Raw genomic sequence first — 13,951 nt, 5'->3', positions numbered from 1 at the left:
ATGTAATCCTAATTCCATATCGTCTGCGCATAAATTATAAAATACTAAATTATAATTTTTTAAGGTTATAAGGTTATCCAAAACGTCATTATATAATCTAAATTTGTAATGTTCTGAAGATTACTTGATAGAAGTGAGTGTGGTTTAGGAGGGAGGAGCTGTCCAATATATAGTGTTGGTGAATGGATCCCCTTCTCAAAGGTCCGATAAACATTAAAACCAATACTAAAATTGTCTATTAAGTTTATAACTACTGCATTTATCTTTTATAGATAATTTAAACTCATCTAAAAATTCTCATCGGATTATTCAGTTTTAGGGTTTTATTAAACAGAAATCATAATTAATATTAGTTCAGATCAGAAAAATTTTGAACAGTTTTTACATTAGAAGAATAATTAATGATTACTGTTATTTTGTGTTAATTTTAGGGTTTTGTGTTAATTGGGTATAGATTTAGATGGTTTATCTGGAACTTATGATGAAGGAGCTCGATTCACTGAGGCTTTTGATAAAGCAAATGCCATTACTTCTCTTCGATATGCTGATTTCTTTTGGAAGATTAAGCTGTTCCTGAACATTGGATCAGAGGCTGAATTGAGGAAGAACATCAAAGTGATTGATGAATTTGTATGCAAATTAAACAAAAGCAAAATGGAGCAACTCAATAATCCGCAAAATGATTTAAAACCTGCAAGTGTAACATCTCAAACCATCTGGGTTTCCGTAATATTTGTGCAATTTGCTAACAGATCAAATGTCAAGGTTTTTGGAACTGGAAGAGACTGATCCAAAAGACACAAGGGACGTAGTTCTGAATTTTGTAATTGCTGGCAAAGACACCACGGCTGTCACTATTTCTTGGTTTTTTTTCCTTGCTTTGTAAGCATCCTGAGGTACAGGAAAAGATTGCAAAGGAAATAATAGAAGCAACCCAAGGGAGTAGTGATTCAAGCATTGAGGAACTTGCAGCCAAAGTAAATGAAGAAAGCTTTATGGGGTGATGATGCCGAGGAGTTTCGGCCAGAGAGATGGCTCAATGAAAATGGTCATTTTCAGGCAGCAGGCCCTTTTATTTTCACAACCTTCCGGGTGAGGGAGACTGGACTGGAAGTATTGTTGTTTATTATTTACTTTGTGTTACTAAGAGACGCAAATTGTTAAGTGAATTGAGAAAAGATTTGAGACTGAGAAATTGGATGAATTGTGTTGAACAGGCAAGTCCAAGAATCTGTCTAGGAAAGGAATTTGCTTACAGGCAGATGAAGATCTTCTGTATGATCCTTTTAGGAAGCTACAAATTCAAGCTGAGTGATGAAAAGAAAAGGGTCAACTATAGATCAGCCATGACTCTGCAAATTGAAGGTGGCCTCCATCTATGTGCCGTTCCAAGATTGGGCCCTGGAAAATAAGTAAAGTTGGCAGTAATTTGTCATTGATGTCCCTCATTAACGGATGTTTAAATCCTCCATTAACAAATGTTTTTATATGAAAGGTATAAGCCTACAAATAATACAGAATTTTGGAGTGTGGTTTAAATTTTCGAATATTTTCATACATATATTTATGTTGTTATGTATCTAATTACCCCTAAGTTGTTTGAATGGGAAGAAAGACAGCAGAGCTCTGCCGACTTTCATTTCCGTACTATTTTATCTTTAGAATTGGCAGCAGAATGATTGAAGACTGAGCTTTTCCTTCAAAAGATGCAGTTGAAATCAACTGTGTAGATAAATCTAGTTTTGCTAGAATCATGGACAGGTTCAGAAATAAAACTTAGGAGGGTTAATATTACAATACCATAAGTATAGTTTAAATTTAAATAAACACAAATATTTATATTAATAAAAGATTCATTAAATGATACATTTACAATTGTCCACGACGTGTTTTCATCTTTTGAAATTATTATATAATAATTTTATTATCAATACTATCAAATATATTTTTCTCTATATACAAAACTAAACTATCATTCAATCATTGGTCACGCATTCTATTTCAAAAACGATTTTTCACAAAATTCATTGTTGAAAATGCTCTCTTTATACTAGCACTGGCAACTGGAAAAATCAAAGTTAATTTCGTCAACAAAAAAAACTAATGAAAACACTTTATCCTTCTTAGTTTCAATAATTACTTTTGTAAAATCTCCAATCTCGTTCAATCCTATAAATTTGAAATTAAAACGTATATCTAAAATATAAACATCAAGTTGAGAACCAAGTGCCATGAGTTCTAAGTCAGGAAAATCTTCAGGATAAAGTTCAGCAAGATGCATTAATTTTTGTTTATCAAAAGCAACAAAATTTTCATTTGGACACAAGCATGCCAAACAAAGAAGCAATTCCATATTTATCTCATTGAAAAGATTATTCAACTCTTGAAGTTGCATATCTAAAACATTATAAAATACTTCAGTGCAGTAATTATGGACATTTGTGATACCTTAAGTCTTAGGTTGCGATCGCCCTTGAATAAAAAATTTACCATCCATATTTGGAACATCAATATCATGATTGACACAAAAAGAACATACTTTGTTTAGTAAAATCTCTCATCCACTATCTCTCGTCAATTGTAAAGCTTATTTACTTGTTTCAACCAAATTCATAGCAGTTACAACATCTTGATCTTTTTTTTGTAGTGCTTGAGAAAGTTCATTTGTTAAACCAAGTACATTTTTCATTAGAAATAGACTAAACACAAAATCAAGTGATTGCATCAATTTCAATACGTTTTTTGCTTGAAATCTTTGTTTAGAATTTGTCTCATCTTTTGCCACAATTTCAAGAACATTGTTAGTGGATGAAAAAAACAACATTATATTCATTAAAGAACCATAATGCGAGCCCCAATGAGTACCATTGACGCGTTTCAAATTTGTCTCTTGATTTAGATCTCTTCCCCTTGAAAGTTCACCATTGGAAAGAGTTTCAGTAACTTTATAAGCTTGTTGATCTCTAAGAATATCGCAATATTTTGATGAAGCACTAACAATATTAACTATAATTGCCATAATATTAAAGAGACCATTAACATCATCTTGACTCTTTGCTAAAGCCAGAAGAGCCAACTGAAGTTTATGTGCAAAACAATAAATATAATACGCACATCTACTTTCTTTCAAAATTAATGTCTTTAAACCATTGAATTCTCCTTGCATATTATTAACTCCATCATAACCTTGTCCTCACACTCTAGATAAACTCAATACATGTCTAAAAAAAAAATTATCAAATGTTGTTTTGAGTGAGAGTGTTGCAGTACTAGTAACATGTTCAACACCCAAGAAAATGCTCCACAACAAATCCATTTTTATTAACATAACACAAAACAATAGCCATTTGTTCCTTTGTAGAGATATCACGAGATTCATTAAACAATATAGAAAATAGAGAATCTCCTAAATCTTTAATAATATCACTTACAGTTGCATTTGAAGTAACACTTACAATATCATTTTGAATCATAGGTGATGTTAATTTGAGATTATCAAGAGCATTTTCAAAAACAACATCATAGACATATTCATTAGGATCAACAAGAAATTGTAGAAGCTTAAGAAAATTCCCTTGGTTGTTTGAATTATCAAATTCATCATGACCACAAAATGGTAGAAGCTTGAGAAAATTCCCTTGGTTGTTTGAATTATCAGATTCATCATAACCACAAAATGTCAATCCTTGCCTTAGAAGAAAATGAGCACATTCAATTGTGTCATTTAAACAAGTTCGATACTCAGTTCTTGATTTAGAAGAGTGTCTACCAAAAAATGTTTGAATAAGTTGTTCTTAATTCAATAATGATTTACACATTTTTCAAGCTTGATTATGAGCACTATTAGCACTTCCAAAATGAATATTTAATTTTTCTTTCTTTTTACAATTTGAAAACCCTAGACTAACAAAGTCATCACCACCTCCTTTATCACCAACATTTGGCTTAAAAAGATAACAACAAAGACAAAGCACTGCATCTTTTGCCATAATGTATTATAACCATTGACCAAATTCATTAAACCAAGAAACAACAAATCGTCTTAAAAATCCACCAAACTCTCTGAAAGGAAACTCATAACCTTTTGGTTGACAAGAAACCCTTTTCAAATATGTTCTTCTTATTTGATTTTGAATGTTAGGATCATAATCTAAAATTCGTGGTTGTAAGCCTAGAGTTATAGGAAGATCTCACAAGTCAACATCCACAATTTTACTTGAATCATCATTATTATCCCTTTGTTCAGACGATGAGATCATTGTTGAATTTTTTTTAGAAAATATTTCTCCATACTATTTTAAAATAACAACATATTATTACTTGAAAATGCAATAAAAATAAATTATAGATATAAAAAGAAACTTATTTTTCCTAATGAAGTAATGAAATAAAACTCAAATTTAATTGAAATTCACATAATTACCAAAACTTCAAACAAGTACTTTCATTCAGTAATCAATCTCAAAACAAACCAAATAGTCAAATAAGCTCTATATATGGTTCAAACAACAAACCTATTCAATATTTCAAAACGAGAATAAGAAATTAAGAATCATAGGCACACCCTCAAACACCTCACAACCATCCAAAAAATAACCCACAATAAACAAGTCTTCATTGAAATAATCAATCCCAAAACAAACCAATCAATCAAATAAGCTCTATAAATAGTGCAAAAATCAAATTCAAGTAAAATTTAAACAACTCAATATAACCTTAATCCTAATTAATCCAATCAAAAAGTCAAAATAAGGAGAGGGGATATAATTGATAGATGAAGGCTGAAGAAATATCTGAATAAAGATATGAAATGAAAGTGGAAGAGAGTTAAACAAACAATGACAAAAGAGAAGTAGAAGCACAGAGCAAGGGCGGAGGGAGGCTATTTGAAAGACTGAAAGAATAGAAATGCATTGTTATGTATTACGTGCAAGTACAGTACAATGGCAAATTTGTAAATAAAACAGGTTTTTGATGGCTAACAGCAGTAACGTAAATGAGAACAGTTCAATGGCATTATTGTAAATAAATAAATAAATAAATAAATAAATAAATATATATATATATATATATATATATATATATATATATATATATATATATATATATATATATATATATATATGTATGTATGTATGGATTTTTTTGTAAATTCAAGGAGGGTCAATTGACCATCCTTGACCCCTCTCCCTCCGTCTCTAGTTAGAATTTTGCACATCAAATCTAAATGTTTTTACTATTTGAGCCTTGGAAATAAAGAATAGTATAACACTTTTACCCAAATTTGCACATGGTTAGGAATTCCCGAAACAATAAAAATTATAAAAACTATGCATTTTTACTTTAAATATATAAATGAGTACACATTTGATATATGTTATTACGTGATTGAGTGATTTTGAATTAAAAATAAAATAATACTTAATTATATGATGACATATATAAATGTATATTTATTTATATACTTGAAATGAATATATATAATATTGCTCTTAATACAGTTTAGTATAATTCATCTATATTCTTGGATGAGAGAAAAATACGTTAATTATCATAAACATATAATATAATAGCAAAATTAAATCACTTTAACCAATAATGACAATTTCATTTTAATAATTAATTAATATGACTCGAATCAAGTCATGAATCACTTAGAACCAAATCAAGTAATCCGGATTGCTTGTTAGCCAAACTCTCTTTTGCTCAAGTTGGTTTAATTTTATAAATGAGTTGCCCACTTGGTTTGAATTTAATTTAAACAAATTTAAATTGAGCTGATACAACTTTTATGAATAAACTAATTCAGTTCGGTTCTAACAGTATCTACAGACTTTGAGAACCCAAAGATTTAGGCATTTGGAGTTACTTTCTACATCCTTTTGATATTCTTTAATATCATAAAGGAAAATCTTTTAATATATGCTATTCACAGCCACGGTAGCAAAAATTAAGATTTTAAACATTATGTTCTCCATTTTATCATATTTTTTTCAATTGATGCCAAGTGAAGTGGTAGGTTTCACAAGAAACTCATTTACATTTCTTTGCTTTTGTGTTCTGAGGTTTGAATTTGGTGGTAATTGGGTGGGTAGTGGCTTTAAATGAAATATTTCTTTATTATAGGGTTCATAATTTTTTAATCAGAAATTATATTTAATTAATTACCATGTTGTTTAAATTTAATTCAAGCCTTTTGTGTTTTTTCATTTTTGTAAATTCAGTGTGTTATGTATTTTGGATCATATTTTTTTAAATCGGAAATTATACTTTGATGCTACCAAAAGATACCAAAAGCTACGTTAAATTAATTTTAAAAAAATTCTTTAACCCCTAATTTTAGTTGAGTTACTTTAAACCCTGTGTGTTTTAGAAAAGAATCTCTCATATCCCAAGGATAAGAGCCGAGGGTGTCTGGTATACATGAATCCATTATTGCTCACCTTCTTCATGAGGTATCTTTTAAGGATGTGTTTAATTTGAGTAATATTTTATTATCAAAATTGAAAAATTACCATAAAAATAAATTACTTATAAGATTATTTGTTATAAATTATTACTATATTTGATAAAATTTAATAAAAATAAGTAAATATAAATAATTATTGTACTTTGTTAGAGATAATAAAAGAATACTAAAATATTATTTTACTTAAACATCCATAGGTATAATTATTTTAAAATATTTTTTATATTACATGTTATATTAATTGAAAATGAGGGTATTTTTATCCTTATCAATTAATAAATAAGAATAGAATAGTAAAAAAAATCAATATTACCTTAGTAATTTTTAAATACTTAAGATGAAGTTGATAATAAGATTACCTCTTATATGACTTATCACATTACTATTGGTAATAGAAGATTATTGTAATATTTTATTACTTACCAAATAAAAAATAAGATATTAATGTAATCTATTTTTCTCATCAACCAAACAACACCAAAGAGGAAACTATGAGGCCAACTAGTACAAAACAAATGATACCTCGTGGCTTTAAGTAATTTACTTGATATAAATTAAACAATATCAATATTTAGTTTTGAAACCGATTTTATGCGTGTGGTTTATTAGTGACTTGTTCTACCTCCATAAAACTCCCTAACCCATCTCTAGCCACCACCTTGGTCTAGATTCGTTTGGATTCATCTGGATTAGATGAATCTAGATGGTCTAGACAACGAAGGCGTCGTTTAGATGAAGTGTCATCTGGCAATGCCTTTGTCGTCCATATGAAGCGTTGGCTAGACAATCTTTGTCTGGTCAACGCTTTGTCTGGAAGATAAAGGCATCGCCAAACAATGAAGGTGTCATTTGGACGACGCCTTCATGGTCTAGACCGTCTAGATTTGTTTAATCCAAATGAATCTAGACCAAGGTGGTGGTTAGAGCTGGGTAAGGGAGTTTTGTGGAGGTTGTCGGTGGCCGGAGATATTACCGAAGAGGAGTGGAAAGAAAACCCTAGGTTTTTTGTTGTGCAGGGAGGAATGCGAATTTTCAAAACAAAAAAACTTTAACTAGGGGTGAAATTATTAGTTTTTAAAAATTAGGAGTGAAAATTAATGAATTATATATTTTTTAATATTATTGTTAAAATGATGATTTTATTCTTAATCCTAACTAAAAATTTTAAAAGAAATTAGCTCATGAGTGAGACTTTAAGTTTTTGAAAGTTAACGGATATTAGTTCTGGATTTCACTATACATTGGGTAGGAAATAGTTATTTGGCCTTAAATTTATTGGTCAAGTTTGTAGTGTATTAACAAAACGATATTGTTTTATCAATTAGATATGAATTAGAGCCACAAATCCAAATCACAGATTCGAACTATAAATTTAAGTTAAACTCGAATTGAAACAAGTCAAATCACTTTTTATTTTAGTTGAACTTGAGTTATTCTTAATTTTAACTCAGTGAATTTAAGCTAAACAATTTTTATTCAAACCAAATTCACGCTAGGGAGTATACAGACTTAGCTTGGTGCGAATGGGTGATAAATTGTGTGAATGGAAAATTGATGAATTTGGGTTAATTTTGTTGTTGCGGAGATGATTTTGTTTAAAGGATTATGCTAAGTTTTAATTGATGGTTAATTTGGTGTTGAAAATTTTTTTGTTAAAGTTTGTCTTCTCTTAGTTCAAAGATTTTTTTTTTTTTAACTTTGTTATTTCGATTAATTATTTTGGAGACTGATCAAAGATAAATAGGAGATTAAAACAAGAAAAAAATTGATTTAATTTTGATTTATTAATGATTTTGGAAACTAATTATTATTTTAGATTTAATTAAAATAAAAATAGATTTAAGATGAAATCAATTATTATTTAAGTTAAGATAACCGATGTTTAAAAACTAGATTAGTTCAATTGATTCAACTGAGGCTTATTGGTAATTATGTTAATTCGCACTTTAAACCATTAAATCAATAAAAAATACGATCAAATAACCATGTTGATGCCGTAGTGTGTAAGTAGATAATACTTATAGACGCGAGACAACTCTCTCTAAGGAACATGACAAAATAGTCTTGTAACTTTAGGAGAAGGGTGCCTTCTCATAAAGAGGGTTACAATGACCAAACCTAAATGATTGTGTACCAAAAACACAAATCCCTGTAAAATTAAAAGATCATGTATAGGAGCTAACACTTACCCAGTGTCAAAAAGTCAAGGAAATTAGTGATTTGGTGACAAGGGAGCCTGATGAACAACAACCATAACTATATCGATCGTAAAGTAACAAAATTTTTTGTCGAATAGTTCCAAGATTTTTTCCAAAGTAATGGGACTCCTTAAAACATTGGAGACGACTACTATAAATGCGAGACAACTCTTTCTAAGAAACTTAACAAAATAGTTTCGTAACTTCAAGAGAAGGGGTGCCTCCTCACAAAGAGGGTCACAATGACCAAACCCAAATGACTGTGTACCAGAAACAAAAATCTCTGCAAAATTGAAAGACCATGTATAAGAGCTAACACTTATCCAGTGTTAAAAAGTCAAGGAAGTTAGTGATTTGATGACAAGGGAGCCAATGACTAAACCTTGATTAACAACAACTATAACTATATCGATCCTAAGGTAACGAAATTTCTTGTCGAATAAGTTCCAAGATTTTTTTCAAAATAATGGGACTCTTTAAAACATTGGAGACGACTATTAATGGGTAAATCTTTGACAATTTCCAAAAGCGAGGGTGTTAATAGATGTTGAGCAAATCTTTAGTCGGTTACATGTATTTCTGCCAAAAATAGTTGAAAGTTCGGAGTTGGCAAAAAAAGACGATAAAAAGGACAGATTAAATAATAATAAAAAAGCCTGAACGGGAAGTCCGAAAAGCACATGTCTCCATGAATTCTTCACGGATGCTACAGATTCTTCTGCTCTATATTAATCTTGTAACACTTGGCTGGCTGTTTTGCTACAACAATTTCCCTCCTCTTCCCTGTAATTTGCTTACCCTTGATCATGATCGACCCATATGAATTTTCCTCTTCCTTCATCCCTCTCATAGCAGCAGCTTTAGCTCTAATCTCTGCCATCTTCATCCTCAGATCCCATGTCACAAAATCGTCTCAGAAGACTAAAAAATATCACCCCATCGGGAGCACTCACCTGGCCAAAATACTTCATTATAACACGCTCTTTGATTTCATCACTGAACTCTGTCGCAAATATAAAACTTACAGGTTGCCTTCTTTCTCCTCAAGTGAGATTTTCACCGCTGATCCTGCTGTTGTGGAACACATCCTCAAAACAAACTTTCCAAACTATGGAAAGGTAATATCCTTTTATTTCTTCATTGAATGATTAGCAGAAAATTTGAATTCTAACACGTTCATGGAAGCTGCAGGGATTTTTCCAGTATAACGTTTTGACAGATCTACTGGGAGGTGGGATCTTTGTTGTTGATGGAGAGAAGTGGAAACATCAAAGGAAAGTATCAAGCTACGAATTTTCCACTAAGATACTGAGAGACTTTAGCAGTGTGGTCTTTAAAACCACTGCTGTAAAGCTTGCTCGAATAATTTCTGAAGCTTCTGCAGCAAACCCATCGTTAGACATGCAAGTATGCGTTTCTTAATAAATAGTTTTTGTCAGATTTAATTTACATAACATGTAATTTTAACCATGCAATCTTAATTCCATAGTATCCGCACATAAATTATAAATTATAAAATACTGAGTTATAATTCTTTAATGTTATAGGAATATCTAGAATGTCATCATGCAATATGAATTCATAAAGTTTTTGAGATTACTTATATAAAAGTGATTGTGGTTTTGGAAAGAGAAGCCAGCCAATATATGAAGTAGGTGAATGAACCCCTTATCAAAGCTCTAATAAGCTTTAAATCTCACATTAATATTGTTTATCTAGATTATAACTTTTTAAGTGTATTACACTTATTTTTATTGATTACTTAAACCCATTTGAAAATTATTTTTAGATTATTTAACTATTCGGTTTTATTAAACCAAAATCATAATGAATGTTAGTCCAGGTCAACAAATTTTCAAACAGCTTCTACATTAGAAGAATAATTTATAATTCTGCTTAATTAACGATTACTGCTATTTTGTGTTAATTGGCAGGATTTTTTCATGAAAGCAACTTTAGACTCTGTCTTTAAAGTCATATTGGGTATAGATTTAGATGGTTTATCTGGAACTTTTGATGAAGGAGCTCGATTCACTGAGGCTTTTGATAAAGCAAATGCCATTACTTCTTTTCGATATGCTGACTTCTTTTGGAAGATTAAGCGGTTCCTGAACATTGGATCGGAGGCTGAATTGAGAAAGAACATCAAAGTGATAGATGAATTTGTATACAAATTAATCAAAAGCAAAATGGAGCAACTCAATAATCCACAAAATGATTTAAAACCTGTCAGTGTTACATCTCATACCATCTGGGTTTTAATAATATTTGTATAATTTGCTAACAGATCAAATGTTACAGGGGAAGAAAGAAGACATTCTGTCAAGGTTTTTGGAACTGGAAGAGACAGATCCAAAATACTTGAGGGACATAGTTCTGAATTTTGTTATTGCTGGCAAAGATACCACGGCTGTTACTATTTCTTGGTTTTTTTCCTTGCTTTGTAAGCATCCTGAGATACAGGAAAAGATTGCAAAGGAAATAGTAGAAGCAACCCAAGTGAGTAGTGATTCAAGCATTGAGGAACTTGCAGCCAAAGTAAATGAAGAAACCCTTGACAAGATGCATTATCTCCACGCAGCCTTGTCTGAGACACTCAGACTGTATCCTGCAGTTCCTTTGGTAAGTACCTGCATAACATGAGGGATCAATCCAATTATGCGTAACCATTTTGAACAGAAATAAGTATACATTTGATTTGTTGGGTGATTTTAAATTAATAATAGAGTAACATCCAATCACACTCACGTGATGATACATAAGTGTATACCTATTTGTATATTTAAAGTGGATACATATAGTATTCTTTTAGAGGGATAAAACTTTGTGATTGCCCTGAAGTGCTTGTTGGTGGTGTCACAGGATGGGAAGAGTGTATTTTCCGATGACACGCTGCCTGATGGTTTCAATGTGAGAAAAGGAGACGTGGTTGCATATGTACCTTATGCGATGGGCAGGATGAAAGATTTATGGGGTAATGATGCAGAAGAATTTCGGCCAGAGAGATGGCTCAATGAAAATGGCCATTTCCAGCCGAAAAGCCCTTTCATCTTCACGGCCTTCCAGGTGAGATACGAGGTCTTAACATGAAATTTCTAACACTCAAGAAGAGTTTGTCTAGACAAGCTAATCAATCAGATGAATTGTGTTGAACAGGGGGGTCCGAGAATCTGCCTAGGAAAGGATTTTGCTTACAGGCAGATGAAAATTTTCTCCATGATCCTGCTTGGAAGCTACAGATTTAAGCTCAGTGATGAAAGTAAACCAGTCAAGTATAAAACTGCACTCACTCTTCATATTGATGGTGGACTCCATCTCCGCGTCTTTCCCAGATCCAGAAATGAAGAAACGTTTAATGCTTAAGCATCTTCATCTTCATCTTCCAGTTGGCCTTGGCACCTGCCTAAATTTAGAGCCAATAAGAACATATATAATGCTGATAATCTTGCTGTGTTTGTGTGGTACTCTCTATGTTCCATGTGCCTAGTTGCAAGTATTAATAATAAGCATTTTGCTACCTAAATAAAACTTCTATCAAAATCTTTCAATTGACTCCTTACCATCAAGGACCGTAAATTTACAGTAAATTTGTAATTCTGGGTGGTAGGGTAGCACTCGAGCTGACCCGAATATTGTTAGGCTCCAGTTTGGTTTGATAAAGTAGATGTAAGGTTTGAGCATGACATGTTCAGGAGTTGCAAGGCCAAGCTTGAACTCGAGATAAAAATTATTGACTCAAACTCAATTTGAGAAAATATAATCAAACCATGTGTAACTTCAAGATGAGATTGTAGAACTCTTGGTTAATAACAATCTTGTTTCCTTTTTGCAACTTCGGATTAGATTGTGCATTGCATACACGTCCTATCTTGACTTGAGGGCTGATGTGGCGATTTTGTGCTAATTACGAATAGTCTTTATGAATATCGTATTCACAACTTGATCTTGAAAGAGTTTTGACCGCGTACCAATATATAACTTGATTACTTGTTTATTAGTGTGTAGTTTAATTAAGATATTGTTGGAAGAATAGAACAAGAGTAGAGATAGATCTCAACCAAGTTAACTAGATCTTAAAAATTAGTTTAACCCGATTTGACTCAATTTGAATTTATTTAGTTTGAATTTAATCTGAGTTTGAGGTGAAATAGCTTATTTGTTTTGGAAACCGTGTTAATAAGTGTTCAATTTAGTTTAACTTAAATTTGTAGTTCAGATTTGTAATTCGAATTTGGTTTATATTCATAATTTAAATTTGTAACTCAAATTTATGATTCAAAATTGATCACTCATTTTTAAAACGATATTATTATATTTATTATTAAGAAAACATTATTGCTTTTATTAAGGAACTACGAATTCATATTATGAATATAAATAATAAATTTAAATTTATTTAATAAACTCAAACTAATCTATTGTTTATAAACAATATGGGCTTGGTTAAGGAACATGTTGAGCTTGTCTTGGATACCGCATCAACCCTAAAACCAGATTAAGGGGACTACTGTTTTTCTCTAGAATGGGGTGTGAGTGTACGCTCTAGCCAATCGTTATTAACCACAAGATCTGCCACATGTCAGCCTGATATACAGGGTTAAGTGATGGTGGCAAGATCATATACGTCCACGTGGTATCTTGTTTTAAAATTACAAGTGGAGTTGGTACTAAATTGTCATTTACTTATTTAACCTCGTTTGTATTGAGAACGACTCGCTGTTTTTTTATTATTATTAGGCAAAGGGCTTATTCCCACCTAAAGTGCACGATTATTTTAAAGTTCTTTTTGTTAATTTTAAAATTTTATTTTTCTATTTATAAATGATTAAAATTAATAAAATTTTAACTTTTTGAAATTTTATTTTTTTTACTTTTTTAAACTCTAAAAACTTTTTATTTTTCTTTAATTCATGTTTTAAAAAATAACATTTTTTTTAAGATTTAATTTTTAACGTTAAATCTGCTATCATCGCTGATGATGAAGCTCTCCTAAGGCATCATCATACTTCAGAGATCTCTCTTTCTTTCTTTGAAATGTTGATCAACCAAAATCTGATTTAAAGAGAAATAATTAGTTTTTAAAGATTAGAGACAAAAAAATAGATAAAATTTTAATTTAGTTTTAATCATATATATAAAATGATAATTTTAATATTTAAACTATTAATTTTAGTAATTTATAAGTAAATAAATGATATTTTTAAAATTAACCAATAAAGCTTTGAGACAACAACACATTTTAGGTGGGAAATAGTCGTTTGGCTTTATTATTACCATAGAATAA

The 13,951-nt window shown here is 30.8% G+C and overlaps 2 protein-coding genes across 2 annotated transcripts; one reads left to right on the top strand and one right to left on the bottom strand.

Moving 5' to 3' along the window:
• Positions 1-2,045: 2,045 nt before the first annotated feature.
• LOC123225668 lies at positions 2,046-3,989 on the bottom strand. The gene is made up of 5 exons (XM_044649773.1): positions 3,898-3,989; positions 3,432-3,765; positions 2,866-3,076; positions 2,210-2,397; positions 2,046-2,063 (listed from the first exon to the last, which is right to left on the bottom strand). The coding sequence occupies exons 1-5, from the start codon at positions 3,987-3,989 to the stop codon at positions 2,046-2,048; spliced, it is 843 nt and encodes a 280-aa protein (XP_044505708.1).
• A 5,403-nt stretch (positions 3,990-9,392) lies between these two features.
• On the top strand, positions 9,393-12,219 carry LOC123225459 (cytochrome P450 704C1-like). Its single transcript, XM_044649404.1, has 6 exons — positions 9,393-9,785; positions 9,859-10,074; positions 10,602-10,895; positions 10,969-11,289; positions 11,530-11,733; positions 11,824-12,219. The coding sequence occupies exons 1-6, from the start codon at positions 9,474-9,476 to the stop codon at positions 12,028-12,030; spliced, it is 1,554 nt and encodes a 517-aa protein (XP_044505339.1). The 5' UTR covers positions 9,393-9,473; the 3' UTR covers positions 12,031-12,219.
• Positions 12,220-13,951: the final 1,732 nt, after the last annotated feature.

This window comes from Mangifera indica, chromosome 9 (assembly GCF_011075055.1).
Source record: "Mangifera indica cultivar Alphonso chromosome 9, CATAS_Mindica_2.1, whole genome shotgun sequence".
In the NCBI taxonomy this organism is placed as follows: Eukaryota; Viridiplantae; Streptophyta; class Magnoliopsida; order Sapindales; family Anacardiaceae; genus Mangifera; species Mangifera indica.
The sequence above is the reverse complement of the archived record's forward strand: the minus strand, read 5'-3'. Positions and strand labels throughout refer to the sequence as shown.